The sequence below is a fragment of the Tursiops truncatus genome, chromosome 13 (assembly GCF_011762595.2).
Source record: "Tursiops truncatus isolate mTurTru1 chromosome 13, mTurTru1.mat.Y, whole genome shotgun sequence".
In the NCBI taxonomy this organism is placed as follows: Eukaryota; Metazoa; Chordata; class Mammalia; order Artiodactyla; family Delphinidae; genus Tursiops; species Tursiops truncatus.
The window spans coordinates 11802706-11827648 of NC_047046.1; the positions used below are offsets into that span (position 1 = coordinate 11802706).

Below are 24943 nucleotides of genomic sequence, written 5' to 3' on the forward strand. Positions count from 1 at the left end.
AAAATCTCATTAACTTGACGCCCATTGATTCAAACACCGACACTTTCTTGGTGGTATCTATGCAAAGAGATTTTGTGAAGCAAATCGATGTCACAGATATTGCAAGGGGTGGAGCCAGCACGTTTATAAACCTTTCAATCCCTTTTAGAAGAACCTGTTTACACACCAACACTGGATGAGTTAATGACAAGTCCTGATCTCCCCGTTAACACAGGTCCCCTAGAACTGCTATGCTACGGTTTTCATTCTCTTTGTACTTAAAACTAACCTGATTGGATCATGAGTAGAGTCAAGTCTTCCTCTAATGTAGACTCATTTCCCCAATTAGTCCAGCTTAGAAGTGGACACACAAGAAACAGCCAATTGTTCTGGGTCACCACTGTCCCCAACTCATCCTCCTTAGGACCAACTGGGACTTTTCTCCTGAGGACAGTAATACCTAACAGAGACCAGAAGGAAGGGAGAGCAGGGCTGGGGGCTCCCAGGCTTAAAGACGGCCTTCCCCAGATGGGCTTGGGGTAGTCTGACCATCACAGGCTAAACACCATCCTTCTGGAGATACCAGCGGTCTTTGTCTGCTTGGGCAGCCATAACAAAATACCATGCACTGGGGGACTTCAACAGTAGAAATTTATTTTCTCACAGTTCTGGAGGCTAAAAGTCCAAGATCAAGGTACCAGTAGGATTGGTTTCTGGTGAGCCATCTCTTCCTGGCTTGCAGACAGCCACCTTCTTGCTGTGTCCTCACATGGCCTTTCCTCTGTGAGCGTGTGGTGGGGGGAGAGAAAAAGGGAGAGCTCTCTGGTGCCTCTCCCTCTTCTTAAAGGACACCAGTCCTATTGGATTAGGGCCCCACCCTTATGACCTCATTTGACCTCAGTTACCTCCTTGAAGGCCCCATCTGCAAATATAGTCACATTGAGAGAGAGTGCTTCAACATATGAATTTGGGGGGACATAACAGTCCATAACCCCAGACACCCCCCCACAACGCCGCCCTAGTCCCCTAGCCTGGAACTTCTGTTGTCTTTTTGGCAGGTTCTCCGTGTTTGGCCTTGGCTCGCGGGCGTACCCTCACTTCTGCGCCTTTGGACACGCCGTGGACACCCTCCTGGAAGAGCTGGGTGGGGAGAGGATCCTGAAGATGAGGGAGGGGGATGAGCTCTGTGGGCAGGAAGAGGCTTTCAGGACCTGGGCCAAGAAGGTCTTCAAGGTAACCATCTACCCAGATCTCAGAGACCCAGGGGGAGAAATCATGTCCCCAGTGACCCCCAAGGACAGAGTACCTAAACCATCAGAGATAGAAGAAACTTGAGAAAATCCTTGGTACTTCCCTCACGTATCCAACCAGGAGACAGCTTCAAACAATTCAGATGAGTTTGGGTGGTCCTAAGATACACAATTTCCAACCAGAATCCAACCTCCTGCATTAAGGGTAAAGAGTTGGTCTATAAAAAATTATAGAGTCTTGGAATTTCAGGGCTGGGAGGAATCCATCCCTCACTCACATTTGGTAGACAAGTAAACAAAAAAAACATAGTGTTGGTTAACCAAACCAGGGGGCCATGCCTCGGGCTGGATCTCAGATCTCACCCGTTTGTCTGCTTCGACAATTCTTATTCCTCTTGCGCTAGATCTTCAGTGACCTATACGGTAGCCACTAGCAACAAGTGATCATTTAAATTTCAATGTAGACTAAGTAACATTCAATATGATGAATGGATACATTAAATGTTGTGTGTCCGTACAATGGAATATTATTTGGACATAACAAGGAATGGAGTGCTGATGCACGCTACAAGGATGAACCTTGAAAACACGCGCTGAGTGAAAGACCCCAGACACAAGGGACACTTACTGTATGATTCCATTTACATGAAATGTCCAGCATAGGCAAGTCCATAGAGACAGAAAGTAGATTCGTGGTTGCCAGGGGTTTGGTGGCGGGAGTGGAGAATGGGTGTGGCTGCTAACGGGTACAGGGTTTCTTCTGGGTTGAGGGAAATGTTCTGAAACTGGATAGTGGTGGTGATTGTACAACCTTGTAAATAACATATATACAACTGGATGTACATTAAGTAGAATTTAAAATTCCACTCCTCGGCTGCACAGGCCACATTTCATGTGCTCAACAGCCACTAGTGGCTAGTGGTTACCATATGAGACAATTAGAATGTTTCCATCACGATAGGACATCCTATTGGAGAGCGTTATTCTAGATATGAGGTCGAGAATAAACGAGCAATGGTCTCCATGTGCATGTGGGGCGTGGTGCAATTGGCCATCCTGGGGAAAACAAAAAAGCAATGAATGTGGACCCACCTTTACCTGCTCCTTCTTTGGCCCTGGAATGTCTTGTTTTCAGCAGCCCCAGAAGAAAGGGGACTGTGCAACCTTCTGTCAGTCAGTTGACACTTTTCATCCTCACAAAGGAGCAAAAGGGGAAACTGAGGCCCCTGAGCTATAAGAATATGTGAGTGAGGAGGCTGTGTTGATAAACTTGTGCCAGCATTTCTTCCTAGGCAAAGAGAACCAAGATTACTTGGCTCTGTTTATACCTGGAGATAATTGTGTTGTTCTTGACTTCAATCGGGCGACATTGGGCATCCCAGAAGCAGGGCCTGTTATAAGCTATCATACCCTTTAAGCTATCGCATCCCTCATGCTCCCAGCCAGCTCCCAGCCCTACCAACCACTAAATCTACTTTGTGTCTCTATGAAATTGCCTATTCTGGACACTTGATATGAATGGAATCATAACACGTGGTCTGTTATAACTGACTTCTTTCACTTAGCTTAATGCTTTCCTGGTACATCCACATTATAGCATATATCAGGACTTCATTCCTTTTTACAGCCAAAATAATATTCCATTTTATAGATATACCGTATTTTATTTCTCCACTCATCAGCAAATGGACATTTGGATTATTTTAAAATCAACATGAGGCCCAACAATGGTATTAAAAAAACCTACCTTTGAAAACCTTTGGAATTATCCATGGTTTTTAACCTCCAAAAATCTGAATTCTGGACAGTAATTCTTAGAATCAGTAAAGTTGGGGAACTTATGAACTTGGCAAAAAAAGAAAGAGAAAAATTTTATACGCAGGTATCCAAACATGTAATATAGTCTGCCTTCACTATAGTTTTTAAATCTTTAGAGGAAGATAGGAAATTTCTAAGGTTTTTACTTTCTTGTTTAATGTTAAGCCTCTGCAAAAGTTGGTTTTAGAAATAAATGACATAAGAGAGTTACATATTAAATAGAGGTTAGGTCCCAAAGTCAATAGTAAATGTGGTATGTCCAGCCCATCAAAGGCACTCAAAAAGGGTGGATTGGTTGACAAGTGGATAAATGGATGGAGAGAAGGATGGATGGATGGAGGGAAGGAAGGGAGGAAGAGAGGATGGAGGGAGGATGGGTAGATGGATGGAGGAATGGATGGATGGGTGGATGAATAGAAGGATGGATGGATGGATGGAAGGAGGGAGGGAAGGAAAGGAGGAAGGGAGAAAGGAAGGAAGGGAGGAAAGGAGGATGGATGGATGGATGGATAGGTGGATGAATGGATGGAAGGGAGGAATGGAGGGAGGGAGGGAGGGTGGGTAGATGAGTGGGTGGATGGGTTGATGGGTGGGTGGATGGGTGAATGGGTGGAGGGATGGATGGATAGGAGGATGAATGGAAGGAAGGAAGGAATGGAGGGAGGAGGAGGGTGGGTGGATGAGTCGGTGGATGGGTTGATGGGTGGACGGATGGATGGATGGATACATGCTATGACTTGGAGCTGTTGGGAGGCACGCTGCTGGCTGAAAGAGGTCACTGAAAGCCCCGTGTGTGCCACAGGCAGCCTGTGATGTGTTCTGCGTGGGAGATGACGTCAACATTGAGAAGGCAAACAACTCCCTCATCAGCAATGACCGCAGTTGGAAGAGGAACAAGTTCCGCCTCACCTACATGGCCGAAGCTCCAGAACTCACACAAGGTACCTCCCACCACGCACCTGGGGAGACGTTCCTGACAGCGGGGGGAAAGGAGGACAGGAGTTCTCACGTCCGAAAGGTCCTTAGCGAAGGTGGGCTTCACTGCTTTGGTCTCCCTTAGTTCAGTCCTCCCGGTGAAGAGAGGGTCAGGAGAAGCTGGAGACCTTTTACAGACAGCTGTTTAACTCCATCACAGGAAGACCGTTGTTCTTCTCCCCCCAGGTCTATCCAGTGTCCACAAAAAGCGGGTCTCAGCCGCTCGACTCCTCAGCCGTCAAAACCTTCAGAGTCCTAAATCCAGGTAGGAGCACCTTGGCCCCTTGGGGTTCCCCACCTGTGCCCCAGATGCCACCCACAACAAGGAAGGAGGACTCCGAGGACTGGCTTCCTATTACCATTCTAAGGGTCCTCGAGACCCCCTTGCCACCAGCATCTTGGTTTCCTGCTTTCCCTTTGCCAAGCTCCAACCTGCAGGGATGAAAAAAGTAAATGGTGACGATCCTTGTGGAAAGGGGAAAGAGAAAGGTTTTTTGAGGACTTTTTAATAGAGACCACGCCCTTTTCAGACTACTAGTGTTCATTGTAATGTGCATCTTAGTCAGAAATCACTTAGTGCCGACATCTCCCTGTGGGTAATTCTTCTCTGCTGTCCTGAGAAATGCCTGCTCAGTCTCTGTTTAAATTCCTCTGGGATGACGGGAGGTTTATTAACCTGTAAAACAGCCCCGTCTGTGTTTTGAGGTCCTGATTGTTAGAAATTATCTTCCTATTCCTTATAACCAAAGCAAATGTTCCTAGCACTTCATTTTTTTTTTTTTTTTTAACATCTTTATTGGAGTATAATTGCTTTACAATGGTATGTTAGTTTCAGCTTCACAACAAAATGAATCAGTTATATATATACATATATTCCCATATCTCTTCCCGCTTGCGTCTCCCTCCCTCCTACCCTCCCTATCCCACCCCTCCAGGCGGTCACAAAGCACCGAGCTGATCTCCCTGTGCTATGCGGCTGCTTCCCACTAGCTATCTACCTTACGTTTGGTAGTGTATATATGTCCATGCCTCTTTATCGCTTTGTCACCGTTTACACTTCCCCCTCCCCATAGCCTCAAGTCCATTCTCTAGTAAGTCTGTGTCTTTATTCCTGCTTCACCCCTAGGTTTTTCATGACATTTTTTTTTTTAAATTCCATATATATGTGTTAGCATACGGTATTTGTCTCTCTCTTTCTGACTTACTTCACTCTGTATGACAGACTCTAGGTCTATCCACTTCATTACAAATAGCTCAATTTCGTCTCTTTTTATGGCTGAGTAATATTCCATTGTATATATGTGCCACATCTTCTTTATCCATTCATCCGATGATGGACACTTAGGTTGTTTCCATCTCTGGGCTATTGTAAATAGAGCTGCAATGAACATTTTGGTAATAGACATTTCTCCAAAGAAGATATACAGAGTGCCAACAAACACATGAAAGAATGCTCAACATCACTAATCATGAGAGAAATGCAAATCAAAACTACAATGAGATATCATCTCACACCAGTCAGAATGGCTATCATCAAAAAATCTAGAAACAATAAATGCTGGAGAGGGTGTGGAGAAAAGGGAACCCTCTTACACTGTTGGTGGGAATGTAAATTGATACAGCCACTGTGGAGAACAGTATGGAGGTTCCTTAAAAAGCTACAAATAGAACTACCATATGACCCAGCAATCCCACTACTGGGCATATACCCTGAGAAAACCATAATTCAAAAAGAGTCATGTACCAAAATGTTCATTGTAGCACTTCATTTTGATCCTAAATTGCACTCCCCAGTGACACCCAAAACAGAGTCAGTTCTTCCAAATGAGAGAGCTGCCAATAGCCAAGGACAGTGACCAATCTCTCCCTGGTCCTCATTCCTTCCAACTGTTCTTCCTGAGACCTGGTTTCCCAAACCTTTTGCTTTAGTAAAAAGACACACTCTGGGGCTTCCCTGGTGGCACAATGGCTGAGAGTCCGCCTGCCGATGCAGGGGACGCGGGTTCGTGCCCCGGTCCGGGAACATCCCACATGCCGCGGAGTGGCTGGGCCGTGAGCCACGGCCGCTGAGCCTGCGCGTCCAGAGCCTGTGCTCCGCAACGGGAGAGGCCACAACAGTGAGAGGCCCACGTACCGCAAAAAAAAAAAAAAAAAAAAAAAAAGGACACACTCTGTCCTGCTGGAAATGTCATTCCCAGCCCTGGTCACAGTGCAGTGGAGGTCCTGTGATCACTACCAAGTGCACTAAGGCTATTATTACCATCCCCGATCTGGATAGGATGCTCTAATGCCGCCCAGGATTGCAGGTGTTGTCCTAACAGCCATGCTGCTCTCCCATTAAGCTTACGTCCTTGCTGCTCGTGGACTTGAAGTCTTTTCAGAATGATCAGGCCAGGTCTCTGCATCCCTCTACTTGTATAAGTAAATTTTTTGGCAGTGAAGAAAGTCTTTGCATTGATCCCTGTTGAATGGAATCCTTTTCACTTTGCAGTTTGGGCCCATGAAGATCTTTTGAGATCTTGATTCTTTACCTGGCACAGTACAAAGGGAGGGCTCTCCAGCTGGACAGCCGTGGGTTCTGACCCCAGTGCTGCCACATGTCAGCTGTGTGACCTTGGGCAAGTCCCCTGGGTCTTCTGAACCCCTGTCTCCTTACCTAAACTGAGATCGATGGCTATAAAGATTGCCAGTGTTTATCTAGTACTTTCTGTGTTCCAAGCACTGTTTTGAGTCCTCTCTGTGCAGGATCTCCCAGAGTTCTGACCAGCCCAGAAGTAAGTACTAGTATCATCCACGTTTTAAATATGAAAAATGACAATGAGAAAATGCAAGTGACCTTTCAAGGCCACACAGGCTCAGTTCTCTGACTCCAAGGTCAAAATGCCAAATGGCTATACCTATGGCCTCACCAGCATCACAAGGCTGCTGTGAGTATTAGAAGCAACACACACAAAGCAACTAGCGCATCCCTCATTCCCGTTACTACTCCTTACCCGTCCCAGCTTCATACACCTGCAAATTTAGTATGTGTGCTTTCTACGTAGACTTAAAACCTTTTTTCAAAATTGAAGTATAGTTGATTTACACTGTGGTGTTAATTTCTGCTGTACAGCAAAGTGATTCAGTTATACATATACATACATTCTTTTTTTTAATATTCTTTTCCATTGTGGTTTATCATAGGATATCAAATATAATTCCCTGTGCTATACAGTAGGACCTTATTGTTTATCCATTCTATATATAAAAGCTTACATCTGCCAAACCCAACCTCCCACTCCATCCCTCCCCCACCCCCCTTCCCCTTGGCAACCACAAGTCTGTTTCTCTGTGCCTGGACGTAAAACTTTTGATAAAGTGGTCAACAGGATGGAGCCCCAGGGCTCTCATGTTCTCTCCCAGATCCTCAAACACTAAAGAAATGGATTGGGAAATTAATCCATTTGAATAATTAGTTAAATGCAATATTCAGAGCATAGTGATCTCTGATACAGAAAGGGACTCATTTGAAATATGCATCGTACTCCCCATTTCCATCCTGTGGAAAAGTACAACTTCAGTAGCATTGGAAGAGAAGGGACTAAGAATCTACTGGGAATTTCTTTCAGTGACAAACCGTGAAAGCCTAGATCACAAAAATTACTCCCCAAACCACAGTACATAAAAAGCAAGGTAATTTGCAAATGTTTTGATGCTGAGTTGGACTGAAGTCCCAGAATAACCCCCAATCCACCTCTGGAAAGGACAGTTAACTGTGAGTGACTTACAAGAAGATATTTCAACAAGGTTAAGAACCAGAAGACAGTATTAACATCAGTTACGGATTAGCTCAAAAAGGACCAAATGGTGTCTAGGCGTTTAACTCTTTAAAAGCGCACTCCATAGCACTGCCTATTTTCAGGCTTACTACCATTTCCAGCTTTATACGGTTGTTGTTTTGTTTTTGTTTTTGTTTTTAAGAATAACTGAGCAAAAAAGCATGACCCTCCTGTTTTCCCCTGCCCAAGGCCAAAGTCGAGCTGTTTGAGCCGGGAGACCGTAGCAAGATATCATGTATCACACACCCACCACTCCCACCCCCAACAAGAGACCCTGAATTGCAAGCAAAGTGCTTAAGAGGAAATAAGCCACCTTTTGAAGGTGATCCTTGCAACTCTAAAGAGAAAAGTGACTGCAGTTACTGCCTGGCCAGGAAATAAGTCTTCTACATACGGCAATTAGCAAACAATACAGAAAAGAGTATAATGGAGCACTAATGGGTGGGGTGTGGATCATAGGTCCTAGAAGTCAGAAGGAGGAGGGGAAACGCCTGGTAGGCTTTAGATAGGCTAGTGAATAGAGGGGGGACATCTAAGAAGAGAGAATAGGAGCAAAGATGCTGAAGGGGCCCTGAGAGCTGGGGTATCTCAGAGAAAGATGGGACATTATAACGGAGAGTTCTTGATGGGAGAACTCTTAATTCCCAGCTACCCTCTGATAAAATTGCTTCTCTCCAGCCTTCACCATCTCAACAGAAGACATCAACATCTGGCTTAAGCCCAAGACTTAAGCATCCTCCCTGCCGCCTCGCTTTCCCTCCCACCATCCATCCAACTCTCAGCTGGTCTTGTGGGTCTTGTGTTTCAGCTACATCTCAGATCTGCACCCACCACCTTAAAGCAAGGCCACGATCGTCTGTGATCTGAGTGCCTGCCATAGATACCTAACTTGTCTCCCTGTTTCTTGACATTTCTCTCAAAGATCCATTTTCCAAATAGCAGGCAGACTGATCTTTTAAGAATGTAAACGGAAGCCTGTCCATCCACAGCTTCACATCCTCCAATAGCTTCCCACTGGACTTAGGAAACCTTCAAACTCCTTTGCCATGACAGGTCATGACAAGACCCTCATGATCTGGCCTCTGCCTAGCTCTCTGATCTCCTCTGTACCACCCACCCCTGTGTTGACCCCTCTTCCAAACACTCCAGGCTTCTTTCCCTTCCTCAAATGTGCCACACTTTTCCCAACCTCAGGGCCTTTGCACACGCTGCTTCCCCTTTCGGGAACACTCTTCCCCCAGATCTTTGCATGTCCGTTCCTTCTCATTCTTCAGATCTCTGCTTAAATGTCAAATCACCAGAGAGGCCTCCTTGGCCATACTTATCTGCCAGGCACTTAGCCCACTGCCCCCACCCATCAGCCTCCACCCATCCTCATCCCCAGCCCCATCTGAGATCTTTTTAAGTTACCTCTCAACGAGAATCAGACCCTTTGTTATCTTTATCCATCCCTCTCTCACCAGTGCCTAGAACAGTGCCTGACACTCAATACAGATTTGTTGAAGGTATGAACCTTATTCACTCAAACTGCTCACAACAGACACTGTTTACTCTTTTCCTTGAAGAATGAACATGAGCTAATTTTGTTTTTCCGTTTAATGCTGGACGTTAGCAGACTGTTCTTTCATCTGCGAACCTGTCATTGAACCATTGCCAAGTGTGTGTGTGTGTATGTGAGTGTGTGTTATGCTCCTGGAGGTGAATATAAATACATCACAGGCAGGGGATACTCTGGGGGAAAGGGCTCAAATGGCTCTGCCTTCCCAATGTTGCCCTTTTTCCCTCCCCTAAAACTTTTCAATGGCCCGTATGTGTCCCAAGCTTTTTTTTTTTTTTTTAAGGCTTAGAAAATCCTATACTTAGAAACCCACAGCAGAACTGAGATGTAGGACAATTAGTCTCCAGGCTACTGCTACCCACTGGGGGATCAGCTTCCTGCAAAGCTTCAAGGACCAGCCCGCTGCCCACCACATGGTCCTAGGGCCATGCAGCCATTCACTGCCGGGACTCTCCACATGCCATGCCTTGGTCAGCGGCTTGCAAAGTGTCCGTGGCCAAATTCCCAGCAGAGCCGGGGCCCACCTTGTGGCCCACCTGCCAGCTCCATTCCCATCCCTGCCTCTTATCCTCCAGACCACCTTCGGCCACGGTCAAGAGGACTTCGGGGAAATGGCTGTGCGTGTGAGCCAGCTCAGCGAGTTCGGGTCCTCCGCATTGCTATTTTGTACTGGCCAAAGGAACAGAGGCAGATATACTTCTGAAAGAAATCATGATGATCTGGGAGAAAGTAGGAACTGATCTGTGGGCCTTTCAAAGGCTTCCCCTGGTAGGCGCCGGAGGCTCCCAAATTAGCAACCCCACAGCGCCCTCTGCTGGTTGTCAGCCTCTGCCGATCCCCTTCCTGGAGCTGGCAGGGCGTGATGATGGATGCCTTGCTCTCCAGGAACCAAAAAATTGGTATGAGCTCAGAACAGAATCAGTCGCGCAAGCGCATTTAATGGGTAAGATCAGTGCCCCAGAGAGAACAAAATCTTCCCCGGGGAAGGAGAGTGGTACCCCACACCCCACCACCATCATTCACAATTTCAGTTACCAAGTTCCCCCCCCCATACTAAGGACAGGGGTGCCATGCAAAATATGCCAGCACAACTATTTTTAATAATGGCGGCTATTTGCAGCACAAAAGGGCCCTTGGCTGTGCCAAAAACTCCTTTAAATAGCGAGTCCCATTGGTCTATTCAAGTGCTGATTTACATACCGCGGAGAATGTAGAAACTTCACGTTGAATATCAAGTGTCTCTGTCAACCAAAAACCAGTTGGCAAGGAAGAAAACAGAGGATCTGAAAATGCGAATGTAACTCAAAGAATACAAAAACGATTTGATTTACCAAAGCGCGGCCATCCATCCCAGAGTTTTCAGGTATAAAAATGTGGTATATCTGTACTAAAACTTTAAAGAGGACCAGAATAATCCTAGTCTGAGAATTCATTCTTAGCACAGAGCTCCTGCACTTGAAATCCCAAAATCAAAAGAAACGGCATGACCTGGCAGGCATCAACGAGTTTCTCTCTGGGTTTTCTCCTTAGTTCCGTAAATTTTATAATACCATGGGATTTGTGCACAACGAGAACCTGAGTTTAAGGCCAAGTTCTTTTCCCTTTTCCATGACAAGATGAGGACCCTGGTTGCAAAAGCGGGTGGAGCTTGGGATTTCTGGGAGAGATGGAATTTCACAGAATGGGGACATCATTGCCTGTGGCTCCAATGGGCTAGTGGTTCCTGGCAGAACTCTGATTGGTACAGAGAACAGAGCCTATTCCAGTAGCTGGTTAATCCTGAGGGTCTGAGGTTCCTACAAACAACAAATGTTTTTTGAACACCTACTATGTGCCATGCACTGTCCTAGGTGCCAGAATAGAACAGTGGGGGAAAAAAACAAATTCCTTGCCCTCTAGAGTTTACATTGTCCTGGGGGCAAGGGGGCAGGCAGGGGGGACAGACCACAAAGCATGTAAAGGAGTAAACTCTGCTGGAGGTCAGTTGATGGTAAGTGCTATGGAGGAAAGAAAAGCAGGGGCAGGGAGCCAGGAAAGCAAAGATGTCTGGGAACTGAACCCTGGGGTGCTCCAGTTAGGGGAGATGAGGAGGAACTGGCAAAGGAGACTGAAGAGGAGCAGCCAGAGAGAAGATCAGGAGAGCCTGGGATGCTCAAGAGAAGGGTATTGAGGAGGAGGAAGTGGGCAGCTGCGTCCAGTGCTGGTCGGATATGACCACAGTGAGCGCTGGGAGCTGGCGCTCGGATTTGCCACGAGGAGCCTGTGGGTGACCTTGCTGAAAGCCGCGGCATGCAGTGATGGGGCCAGGAGTCTGATTGGCCTGAGCCCCAAAGAGAATGGAAGGAGGGGAGTTGCAGCCGCAAGGACAGACAAAGGAGCCGAGGAGGTGGGCGGAAGCTGGTGGCCCTCATCCCACTGTTCCCCTGCTCTACCCTCCAGCCGATCAACCATCTTCGTGCGTCTCCACACCAACGGGAATCAGGAGCTGCAGTACCAGCCTGGGGACCACCTGGGCGTCTTCCCCGGCAACCACGAGGACCTCGTGAATGCCCTGATCGAGCGGCTGGAGGACGCACCCCCGGTCAACCAGCTGGTGAAGGTGGAACTGCTAGAGGAGCGAAACACGGCTTTGGGTAACTATGGCTGGGCTACACCCAAGGGTGCTTCCCTTCTCCAGGGAGTCCCAAAGGCAGTGGGTATCTGGGGAAGAGGAGACTTGTCTTCTCAATCACCATTCCAGGTAGGAGAGTGGGTCTCTGTCACCCCCAGCTTACGAGACTGAAGACTCCTCCTTTCTCATGGTTAAATAACCTTGGCCCAACTGGCTAAGCAAATGAATGTCCATGAAGCCAGGACGCTGATGGTTCATCTTCGAGCCAAAGGGGCTTCTACCTTCCTTCATCAGCTAGACACTGATCTTAGCAGAGGCTACTCGTCTAACTTCCTTCATCACCCCTGCCTCACTGCCACCAAGTAAAGAGCAACTGGAGTCCGCCCATGCCTCCTCTTAGGATCCAAAGGCACCCTATAAAGCTCAGTGGTCCGTTGGGATTGAACCATATTTCTGACCAAATTAGATCAAGTCCCAACCTGTTTCAGGGACCATCCTTGACATTCCTATTAAATAACTTTCCAAGGTAAATGGGTCTCCGTGCTTCATCTCAGTAGCCGCAGGTGAGCTCAGAACTCAGGTACAAGGAACTGCAGTGACCATACATGGTAGCCCGGGCTACAGTGACACATCCCCTCTGCCAGGGAGCTAGGACACAAAGTCAGGGCAGAATGTGAAAACAGTTTGTAGCCAAAGCCTTATTGAAAATCCCTTAGGAAGGTACCACTTTAGAGAGACATAACTTCTCTTAATAAATCCAACCCAGACAGTTCTTTCTCCATGTTGGAACAGTACTTTTTATCTTGAAGTAGAGGCTTGTGTGTAGGGGCTGTACTGGAGTAAAGTAAATAGAAGCAGTATTGCATAGTAGTTAAAACATGGTCTGGAGCAATACTGTCTGACTTTATGCATTTGTGCTGTGTGACCTTGGGCAAATTCCTTAACCTTTCTGTGCTTCCATTTTTCTCAACTGCAAAATGGAGATAATAATAGCACCCACCACATAGGATTGTGATGAGGATTAAATGAGTTAATAATATCGATTGATTTTGGACAAGCTCCTTGCATACAGGAGGTGATCACAGGGTCCCCAGGACCCTGGGTATAGATGAGGGACATGGGAGGTGGACAGCCGAGGGGTTACTTGGCTCTGGGGCAGTCCGGCTCTCCAGACCCCATCCTCAGTCCCAGAAGCAGGTCTGGCCTCCCTAACTTGGACCTAAGCCCTCGGAGCCCAGACTCTCCTCCCCGACCCGTCTCTCACCTTCTCTGTGCCTCCACAGGGGTTATCAGTAACTGGACCGATGAGCATCGCCTCCCACCCTGCACCATCTTCCAGGCCTTCAAGTACTACTTGGATATCACCACGCCTCCAACGCCACTGCAGCTGCAGCAGTTTGCCTCTCTGGCCACCAGTGAGAAAGAGAAGCAGCGTCTGCTGGTCCTCAGCAAGGTGGGTCCCTGGCCACATACATACAACCTTACCTCCTCCTCGTTGGAGAATTGTATAGTTATTGCAACAGTTGTCCAGCAGATGGCAGTCTTGAGCGAGGGCTGCCATAGTCTAGTTTGCAGGTCACCACACTGGCTAGTCCATTTTGGCTAATCTTGCCCATCTCCCTTCCTTCTAACCAAGGTCTAACAGAACGAGAGAGCGACCCCGTTGAATCTCAGAGTTCTCTGGCTACAGTCGAAATTGCTGTTCTAACTCTTTTTCCTCCTGCCTTTGGAACCCTTGAGCCTCCATTAGTTCCATCAGAGCCCATGCTTAGAAGAAAAAGAACTTGAGAGAATCCCCCAGTGCCCTGTTTTAAAAATCAGCTTTTTCAGTGCTGAAGAGCTATAGGTATGACTTCAAGATAGAAGAGACCTCTGATGGTAAGGTAAACCCAAAAGCACAGCTTCTACCGCCCTCGCTTAGACACAAAGCTGCAAAAACAATCCTAGCTGGGGGGCTTCCCTGGTGGTGCAGTGGTTGAGAGTCCGCCTGCCGATGCAGGGGACACGGGTTCGTGCCCCGGTCCGGGAGGATCCCACATGCCGTGGAGCGGCTGGGTCCGTGAGCCATGGCCGCTGAGCCTGCACGTCCGGAGCCTGTGCTCCACAACGGGAGAGGCCACAACAGTGAGAGGCCCGCGTACCGCAAAGCAAAAAAAAAATCCTAGCTGGGAGGACCACTCAGATTTCTCCCAGTGGGGCTCCTCCCCAGTAAGCAAGCCACCAGAAAATGATGGTTTCGCTTTCTTCTGCTGTGCAGGAGAGGGCATCAAATGGTGGCACAGGAAGTGCTGTTTTTAATTCAGGGAGTGCATCTTACTTAGAAATATGAAAATAAGCACCAGAAAAAAACACTTAAAAGGACTGTACGTGGTTACCTCTAGGGAGTTGGAGAGCATTATCTTTAATCGTAAGTTTTGAAGAGTTATTTAACTTTTTAAACTCTGTACACACATAACTTTGATTTAAAATGTTAAGTAACGGAAGGGGGATAATCTGAAGAGGGAACAGAGCTTGCACTCTTTGCACAGGATTATTCAGAGTAAAATTTGATGTAGCTGTGTGTGTTAATCCGCTTCTTCCAAAAAGCGCAAACTCCATTAAAAGAGCGGGGATTTTTTTTATTAGGGGAAACACCTGAGTGAGAGAAAATGGAAACAGAGTCAGATAAGACTGAGAGAACCATCAGACCTCAAAACAAGCCTGACCCCAAGTGAAGGAGAGGGCAGAAAGTTTGAATGGAAGCGTGTAGGATCAGATCCATGTCAGTTTTCAGGGGATGTCAGTTTCAGTGAGCAGCTGCTGGGGCTTTTGGTCAATTGAGCCCCAGCAGCTGGAAGTCAATGAGGCTGGGGGTCTGGAAAGCACATTCTCCAGAATGCCATACCCTATCAGTAGAGCAAGGATGGGTTTTAGGAACATGGGGAAAAGCTTGGTTATACAATGCACTGGTAATAGGCTTTACCCCTCCTTAAAATCTGAGCCTCCTATAAGCTAAGGGCAGCTTCTAAGATGTAGGAAAAATAACTCCAGAGCCCCAGAGAGTTCCTGTGCTCCCTAGTAACACCTGGGCTTTGCTGTCAACATGCCCCTGAACATGGTCCTCCACACCCCAACCTGTTCCTTCGGGGCTGTCTTTTACCATCTTGAGTGTGACCCATACGCTCCGAGGATACACCTCCAGCCTTGCAGACCCACAAATCACACGCCTGCAAGTCATGACTCCCTCCACAGGGCATTTCTCTTGACCTTCGCAAATGGCAGGAGAGTCTAATATTAGGACCACAGATTCTGGAGCCAGACTGCCTAGAACAGGGGTCGGCAAACTTTTTCTGTAGAAGGCCAGGTAGTAAATATTTTAGACTCATGCTCTATGTGTCTCTGTTGCAACCATTCAACTCTGCCATTGTAGCACGACAGCATAGACAATCCTTAAATGAGTGGGCGTGGCTGGGTTCCAATCAAACTTTATTTGTGGACACCAAAATTTGAATTTCATGTCATAGCCTCGGGTCATGAAATAGTATTGTTGTTTTGATGCCCCCCTCGTACCCCCAACCATTTAAACATGTAAAAACAACTCTTAGCTCACGGGCCGCACGAGCAGGTGGTGAGCCAGATCTGGTTTTCGGGCTGAAGTCTGCCACCACCTTGTAGCCATTGGACCTCTATATCCCTCAGTTTCCTCATCAATAAAATAGGGATAACAATCAGATTTATAAGGTCCTTGCAAAAATGAAAACCTGGCCCAGAGAAATTCCTAGGCACGAGTTAACTGTTATTATTTGTTAATTTGCCTTCTTCCCTGGACCTCCTCAAGCGTTCCTTGGAAGTTTGCTCCAGGGTCTGGCTGCGAGTTCTTTTCTGCCCCTCTCCTTGGTGCAGGGTTTGCAGGAGTACGAGGAATGGAAATGGGGCAGGAACCCGAACATCGTGGAGGTGCTGGAGGAGTTCCCATCCATCCAGATGCCCGCCACCCTGCTCCTGACCCAGCTGTCGCTGCTGCAACCTCGCTACTATTCCATCAGCTCCTCCCCGGACATGTACCCCGACGAGGTGCACCTCACCGTGGCCGTTGTCTCCTACCGCACCCGAGGTGGGCAGAGGCGCTGGGAGAGCCCCCGGGTCTGCGTTTCCCCCCCTCCAGGGGCGTCTGCACACCTGCCTAAGCTTCTGCCACGTCCCAAATCCTGGGGAGGTGACCCACCCCCCAAGACCAGGAAACTTGGAAAAGAAGTAGAGCAGCAAAGCGTCCCCTTAGGCAGAGCCAGCTCTGTGCAGAATTAGGGAGGAAATGAGATGTGCATCTGGAGGCTCTCCAAAAGCCTGAGACCTCCTTCTACTCCCTTCCTCCCCTCATACCCCCAACGCAGCAGCTAGAACAAGCCACCACCACCCCTTCCCTCCGAGGGGGGAGCCCTCTGCTGCCTGATGTCCAGCTGGCTGTAGGTCAGCCGGATAACCTGACCTCTGCACCCGTGTTTTCCTCCTTGGTTATAGCAATTAAAATGCACGGTGCCTGGGTATTCCCAGGCCGTCCAGTGGCTAGGACTTGGTGCTCTCACTGCTGGGGCCCGGGTTCAATACCTGATTGGGGAACTAAGATCCTGCAAGCTGTGCAGTGTGGCCAAAAAAACACACAAACAAAGAAACAAACAAAAAACGCATGGTGCCTGAAAGAGCTCTGAGACCGCGGTCCTGACAGGCCACCGAGAGCACATCGATCAAGGCCCTTTCAGTGGGCACGATTGGAATACAAGCCACCCCTAACCACCAGTTTCACGGCCATGAGCCCACCCCAGCTTCACCATTTCCTCTTCCCCGTCAGAGGAAGGGATCTACACGGGGAACTCCAAGGCAGAAACTTGGTGTCGGGGCTGTGAGCCCTCTGCACTGGAGGATGGGGGGAAGCCGGGGCCGGGGGGAGCATGAGGGACAGTAAATCAGCCAGATCACCTCGGTTATCCTGTTAGATGGAGAAGGACCAATTCACCACGGCGTGTGCTCCTCCTGGCTCAACCGGATCCAGGCTGACGAAGTGGTACCCTGTTTCGTGAGAGGGTGAGTGGCGCATGAAAAGAAGCAGCATCCCAGATCTGCATCCTCATGTCCTGAGATGGGGCGGGTGGACCAGCCTGAAGGGTTCTAGAGAGATGGCTGAGTCCGATGGGACTGAGATCAACGTTCAGCATCGCTCCAAGCTGTTAAGGAAACAGGATCGTGGGGGCAGAGCAACATAGCAGAAGCTAAGCAAGTCCTCTAGTCAAGTTCAGGTCAGTGCATCAGATATTTATCAAGTGCATGTCCTGTGCTAGATGGGGCTACAGTAGACGACCAGGCAAAATGCAGTTTCAGCCTTCGTGGAATTTGCAGACTAGTGAAACTTTTATCCACAGTCTGCTGGCCACCCCATGTGTTCCCAGTTTCTTAGAGACCAGGAAGATTTAATTCTCTTCCCTGTCAACCATCTTCCCCTTCCAAACTCAGTTTTAAAGGATATTTCTGCCCATAGCTAACAATACCGTATTGTGCTCTTTAAAGTGTGTTAAGAGGATAGGTTTCACGTTAAACACATTTTTAATCGGAGATGTATTACGGCCAGAGGTGTTAGTTTGTGTAAAAATCCCCTGGTCAATATGTGTTAAGTGTTCCTACCTCAATCAGTCAATCAAATAAAATAATATAGCTTTAAAAACATAAAAATAAAAAAATAAGGGATATGTCTGAGCTTAGGCCCACTGTAGTTACCTTCTTTATCAACTGATAACTTCCCTACCTAAACGGTGGGCTCGGCCAGCCATTTTTCTCAGCTGTTAAGGGTAGAATGGTCATGATATGGTCCACGTACCATCAGCATCAGAATCCCGTGGGGTGCTTCAAAAATGCCGAGTCCTGAGCCTAGACTTACCGCATTGCCCAGGAATCTACCTGGGCACATCTGGGTGATCTGGGTGACCACAGACCCTCTTTGAACGTCCCCACATGATTCTTTTGTACATTGAAGTTTGCAACTCCCTGATTTGGGAAGATCTCATGGACGGTTAATTCAGTGGTTCTCAACCTGGGGTGATTTTGCCCCCCAGGGGCCCTTGGCAATGTCTGGGGAGATTTTTGGTTGTCACAGCTGGAGGGTGCTCCTGGCATCTAATAGATAGAGGCCTGGGTACTACTCAGCATCCTGCAATGCACAGGACAGCCCTCATCCCCGAGAGGTATGCTGCCCCCACTGTCAGGAGTGCTGAGGCGGGGAGACTCTGGGTTAAATCAACCCCACACCCTCTGTGGCTTAGCTCAGCAATGGGGATAGTTGGGAAATGGAGTGATAGCCAGACCCTGAGGACCCAGATTAATGGGATCTCCCACCCTGATAAGGGCCGCCTGACCCCAGCTGAAGAGCTTTAAGCCCCGTTGTAGTTCTACCCAAGACGGCCATCTGGTTTACCTAAGACCCAATAGTTCTTGATCAGATTTGAGCTCAGCAAGGCGTCTGACTCTCTCTTCCTTGTCCAGAGCGCCCAGCTTCCACCTGCCCCGAAATCCCCAAGTGCCCTGTATCCTGGTCGGCCCGGGCACAGGCATTGCCCCTTTCCGAAGCTTCTGGCAGCAACGGCAATTCGATATCCAGCACAAAGGTGAGTCATGGTCTAGCAGGCACATGGTTTCTACCCCCTGGACCTGGGGAGGCCCACCTGTGTCCCAGCATCCCGGAGGCGTGGTGATGTTTTCTCTGCTTTGTGTCACTACCCGGGGACGGAGGGGGAGCATAGTAGTGACCAGACCCATGGGTGAACTTCACAGTGTAATTCAAAGGACCTGTCCAAACAAATCGTCCACACAGCTTGTTCCAAGGCCCGAATTCCATACCCAGAAGACATTTCTTGGACTGTTAAGATAAGACCCCCATCTTAAAATGTAAGCAGCCCTAGAAGGGGTAAGCGTTAAGCCTTATCCAACGGCTGTGTGTTCACGGGATGGTTCCAAAGACTGTCATTCAGGAGCAGGGTTTGCTGTGTGAGAAACATAACAGATCAGCTTTGGGAGGAGAGAGAGGAAGAAACCCACATTTCTGACATGCATTTAACAGGGATTTACTGAGCATCTCATGAATGCCAAACACTATTGTAGGCACTAGAGGCGCAGCAATGAACAAGACAGAGAAACAATTTAAAAAAAAAACTTGCTCCGGTGGAACTGTCATTCTAGTGGAATAGCTAACATTTACAAAGTACAGTTGACCCTTGAACGACATGGGTTTGAACTGCATGGTCCACTTATACGCAAGCTTTTTTCATTAAATACATATGTATAGTACTACACCATCCGAGGCTGGTTGAGAATCCGCAGATGTGGAACCTTGGATACAGAGGACTCGCGGATACAGGGGGCCAACTATAGAGGACTCGAGCATCAGTGGATTTTGGTATCCAGGGCGGGTCCTGGAACTGATGCCCTAGGATACCGAGGGACAACTGTACTCACTGTGTACCAGGCACAGGTCTAATGTTTTCCATTTTCTTCTTACAATAACCCTATGAGGTTAGACGCTATTATTATTTCCATTTTGTACTTGGGGACACGGAGACATAGAAGTTATGTAAGTTCCTCAGCTTCACACAGAAGCTGGAATCTGAATCCAGGCAGTCTAGTTTCAGAGCTTGGGGGTTTAGCAGTACCCAGTGGTGGGGGCTTTCCCAGAGGAAAGACTGAGACCCAGAGAAGAGAGGTCTGCTGAAGTCTGAACACACTTCCCCTACTCCCCTCAGCGTGTGCGCATGTGCGTGTGTGTGTGTGCGAGTACCTATACCGCCTGCCCCAGGGTCCGTGCACCTCTACCCCTGTAGCACGTGCTAAGGTTCTGAGCACCCCTGGCACCACCAGCCACCCCCGAAATCAGGCATCAGAGCTGTCGGTGACAGGAGGTCTTCCCGGTCCCCAGGAATGAGTCCCTGCCCCATGGTCCTGGTCTTCGGGTGCCGGCAGTCCAAGATAGACCACATCTACAGGGAGGAGACCCTACAGGCCAAGAGCAAGGGGGTCTTCAGAGAACTGTACACAGCCTACTCCCGGGAGCCAGACAAACCAAAGGTAACCCCCAGCCTGTTCATGGCCCCCCCACCCCAGCCCAGCACACACACGCGCTCGTCCACCCATGCAAATCCCGTTCCCAGAAACCCCTCACCCTTTCTGCATTCCCCTCCGTGACATTGCTCTGAACTTCAGGAAGCCTGGAGCCTAAACATTTGACTTAAAATATTGAACAACCCACGTTCTATGATGCCACTTCCATGAAATAGCCACAACAGCCAACTCCATAGAGACGGAAGAGCTGAGGCGTGGTTGCCAGGGGCTGTGGGAAGGGGGGATGCGGAGGGTACGGGGTTCCTTCTGGGGGTGATGAAAAGGTGCTGGAACCAGGTAGAGGGGATGGTTGCACGGCACCGTGGATGTGCTTGGTGCCCCTGCGCTGTATTATACGCTGGAAAACACGCATCTGTTTTATGTTATGTGTGTTTTATCACAATAGAAAGGATTTTAAAAATTAAACAGGGAATTCCCTGGCGGTTCAGTGGTTAGGACTCCGCACTCCCATTGCCGAGGGCCCAGGTTCAATCCCTGGTCGGGGAACTAAGATCCCACAAGGCATGTAGAGCAGCCAAAAAAAAAAAAAAATTAAACAGCCCATGAGAGGCACTCCAAGTCAGAATGGGCACAGGCCACAGGACTGGGGCATGCCCCTGCTGGATCTTGGGGTTCTCAACTGGACCCCCAGGGGTGTCCCAGGAAAGGAGCCAGGATAGCAGGGAGGGGGGCACTCAGAGGGTCTGGGCAGCAGCTACGTGACCTCTGGCATGGAAGTTCATCAGTGTTTCGGTAGCAGGTACAGCTGTTGAACGTACCAGCTGAATGTCGGGCTCGCCTGGGGGGAAGCTTCCTGGACAAACCAAATTCCCTGGAGGCTGCATTGTACACTCCTTGTGTCCACCTGACATTCTCTTAGCCCCCCTGTTATTCCAGCAATTCCTGCAGCAGCTGGCTTGGCCCAGGTGTAACCTGACAGCCCCTTCCTGACCCCCATTTCTTGCTGTCTGTCCTGGGGCTTCTCTGGCACCCCGGCATAGGATGCCTGCAGTACCAGCCCCGCACCTAGAAGTGTGTGGGAGTTAACACCCCCTGGGTGACCACAGGCCATCGAAGAGAGGAGCGGGGAGACGATGCCCCCCTCTACGCCCCTCCAGGGGATGGCTCTGGGGGGCGTGCTGCATGATTCCAAAGAGGGTTCTCAGCAGAGGTGAGCTCCAGAGTGGGGAGCAGCTCGTCACACCCTCAGATCGGCTTTCCCTCCTCTCCTGCTTCACTCTTCCCAGTGCCCTGCGTCACTGCACAAAACATAGACCTGCACACGAGCCCCTGTGTCTGACTCGGCTCCTGGGGTAGTGGGGCCCGGGAGGGAGCTACACAGGATTGTCCTGCAGCCCAGCTCCTTCTCACTGGTCCCCCTTCTCCCTGCAGAAGTACGTGCAGGACATCCTGCAGGAGCAGCTGGCAGAACCCGTGTACCGAGCCCTGAAGGAGCAAGGGGGCCACATTTACGTCTGTGGGGACGTCACCATGGCGGCTGATGTCCTCAAAGCCATGCAGCGCATCATGACCCAGCAGGGGAAGCTCTCGGTGGAGGACGCCGGCATGTTCATCAGCAGGCTGAGGGTGAGTGATGGGCCAGCTCCTGGGATTCCTCTTCTGGCATCCAGCTTCCTGTCTCCTCTTCCTCACCCTTCCTGTCTCAATGACTAGGGGACCCATGATGACATTCCTGCTCCCATTTTCCCATTTATGACTGGGGGTAGAGGATACAGGTGGTCCCAAACCATAGTTGAGAGAGAAGGAAGGATGGTGGGACATGCAGGTGTGTGTATTAAATATAGTAGGGAGCTATGATGTGTGAAAATAACAGGTGGGTGGACCACTGGGTAGCTAGATGGAAACCATCCTAACCCAACTTTTCCCGTCCCCAGAAACAAACTGCAGCACTGCTCTGTGCAGTTGTGCAGGTTGGGCACTGCACAAAAAGGTTTGTCCAAGGTGGGCAAGTGGGGGATGAAAGCAACCCCATGCTTGGCTTCCCAAGCAGTGCACCTTGGGAGGAGGGTTGCCTTTTCCTAATTTGCACAAAGGCTAGTAGCAGCCCAGTAAGCAAAGTCCTAACTGTGGCCAACTGCCCCAAATAGAATAAACTGAGTCCCAGGCCTCCGCAGAGCTCCAGGGGTGATCCCGTTCTTCTCCCTGCTTCCCTAAATGAGCAGCAATCAAACATGTTTGCAGAAGAAGCCCTTGCTCTAATTCTGACAATAAACCCTACTAGGTTAAAAACAACAACAACAACTTTCTGGTAGAAACGCCAGAGCTCCAAGGAGAGCTGCAGAGCCCTCACCACTCTGTCTCTTTGTATGAGTCTTGAGAGACGCTTTCATAGATTCTGCAAAACTCTACAGAATGAGGTTGAAAACCACCCCAACTTAAAATGAATCCACTCTACAGATGGGCAACTTTCTTCAAAACCTTTGGGACCAAGGATGCCAGAACTTAACTCTTCTGCATGCGTGTTCCCCAACCACTGCCTCTCCTCAGCAGGGAGGTGCCTTTTCCCCTTGTTTAATGCTCAGCGACACTGCCCTCTGGGATAGTGTTAATGCCCATCCCTCAGTCCTGCCTCAGGAGCTCCAATGGCTCCAGAAACTCCCAGATGCCACAAGTTCATCCTCACTCGTGCTGTTTCTTGAGTTGTCTTTTTTGTTTGTCTGTTTCTGGGAAAGGCTGAGCTAAGATGCTCGCTGTCAGAAGAACTCCTCTGTTCAGAGAAGTCTCCACTTTGCCAACCGTGGTATTCCCTGAGTGCTAAGTGGGCACTTTGTCTTTTCTCCCATCTCTGCTGGTCTCTACAGGCTGTGATGTTTACACTAAACCCAGCCATGCCCAGATCTGAACTTGCAGGAACAAGGAGGAGGGAGGAAAGGGGGAAATGGAGAAGTTTCCACTGGACCCCCTCAGCTCTTCTATCCTGAGAATCCACAAAGCAGCAGCATGGTTCTGGATGGGAACAAAAGGGTTCTTTGCCAACTGGGCTTAGAGGCCCTGCGCCCTAGAAGGCAGAGGGTCTTGCTGAAACAGAGTCTTGGAGACCAAAGGGGTCTCTGGGGGCCCTGCGTTACACCTCGTTTCTTTTTTCTTTCTTTCTTTCTTTTTCTGGCCGTGCCGCAGGGCTTGCAGGATCTCTTAGTCCCCCAACCAGGGATTGAACCCAGGGCTACGGCAGTTAAAGCACCGAGCCCTAACCACTGGACCACCAGGGAACTCCCTACACCTCGTTTCTTAAGGAACCGTCTTCTCTAGGAATATTCCATTCCAGGGTATCAACGTGTCTGCCCTTCTCCGTGCCCTTGGCTGGCATTTGAGGTCTGTTTCCTGGTTGTTTCTGTCCCCTAGGATGACAACCGGTACCATGAGGATATTTTCGGGGTCACCCTGCGCACATATGAAGTGACCAACCGCCTTAGATCTGAATCCATTGCCTTCATTGAGGAGAGCAAAAAGGGCACTGATGAGTAAGCTGTCTCCACCCCATGGGCGGGGTGGGCAGAGCCCTGACAAGCAGGGATGTCTGATTTCATTGACCATGGCTTTCCCACAGTGGGGTCCCCAGACCAGCAGCATAAGCACTTCCTGGGAACGTGTTAGAAATGCAGATTCCCAGGCCGCCCCAGCCCTGATGAATCTGAAGCTCTGGGGTCAGGGCACCGAATGGTTTGTGTTTTTATGACCCCTGGAGGGGATTCTGAGTTCCCCTCAAGTGTGGGGACCCCAGCTTTGGACGTTAACTTCCGCCGGGGTGCCCCCAGTTGAGTGATGGCTCTCACCACTGCAAAATTTGTATTCCTATTCACCGTTCCTAGCATTTACACCACCTCCCTCAACCACAGAGCGCCGCTAGCATTCTCACTGACACAAATTCCGATTGCTATTAATTTGACAATTCCACTTGTCCTCTAGAAATTGCTGGAAATGGTCTGAGGTACCACAAAACTGGGACTGAGTCTCACTATTTTAACCTTACATTAATGCTGTGACATGTCACCCTTGATTGTGATCTCACTCCCCCCATTCTCTGCCACAGAGCACCTCGAAACCACCACCGTGTGCCCCTTAAATTAGGTGGGAATTCAGCTGCTTCGTTTTCAGTAGCCTAGGGCACACACACTCCATTCCTTAAGCATCCCCATTTTTTTTCCCCTTACGACAACACAGCGGTCTCAGAAACATACTTTGGTGTCCAGCAGGCTGACATTATTGCCTCGAAGATCACATCTCGTCCTGGTTTGTTGTGTGGGTGAGCAAGCGTTCATTCATCTGTTCATTCATTCATTCATTCACTCAAGATGAGCCAGGTCCTGTCCAAGGCACTGGGGCTGACGAGGAAGTGAAAGAGACAAAGCCCAGATCTCAGGTGCTTTTCCCTGGGTCTGTGTAAGGAAACAGAGCAGCCTTTGCTCCTCTGGCACTAACTCCCTCCCCACTTCTCCTCCTACAGGGTCTTCAGCTCCTAACTGGACCCTCTTGCCCAGGTGGATGGCAGGGTGACCACACCACTGCACTCGGCCAGGATGGCTGCAGGTTTCGTAAGCACGGACCCTGCTGAACCTTTCCTTGGGGCCCGCACATGGCGCCCGCTCTGCCTCTTGTCCTGTCTCACCTCTCAGTGGTTTCCTGGCCCTCTTGGGTTTTCTCCTTGAGTTTTCCTGCTGCAGTGCAATGCCTTCATAGTCCGCAGTGGCTCTTACAAAACTGTTTCCCTCTCTCTCTCTTTCTGACAAGGGCAAACCACCGCTGCATGAAACCACTGGGACATGGCTGTGGTTCGTGTTAGGGTGTTTTCTGGGGTTTG

The 24943-nt window shown here is 49.2% G+C and overlaps 1 protein-coding gene across 1 annotated transcript in view; it reads left to right on the forward strand.

Moving 5' to 3' along the window:
* NOS1 (nitric oxide synthase 1) overlaps positions 1-24943 on the forward strand; it is a 171793-nt gene that overhangs the window by 141819 nt on the left and 5031 nt on the right. Inside the window, 16 exon segments of the mRNA XM_073790105.1 lie at positions 1038-1212; positions 3850-3988; positions 4209-4287; positions 11838-12031; positions 13293-13462; positions 15892-16102; positions 16980-17067; positions 18517-18638; positions 19943-20091; positions 21517-21711; positions 23488-23613; positions 24590-24635; positions 24683-24742; positions 24745-24765; positions 24768-24842; positions 24845-24942. Of these exon segments, the coding sequence (XP_073646206.1) occupies positions 1038-1212; positions 3850-3988; positions 4209-4287; positions 11838-12031; positions 13293-13462; positions 15892-16102; positions 16980-17067; positions 18517-18638; positions 19943-20091; positions 21517-21711; positions 23488-23613; positions 24590-24635; positions 24683-24742; positions 24745-24765; positions 24768-24842; positions 24845-24942 (1948 nt within the window).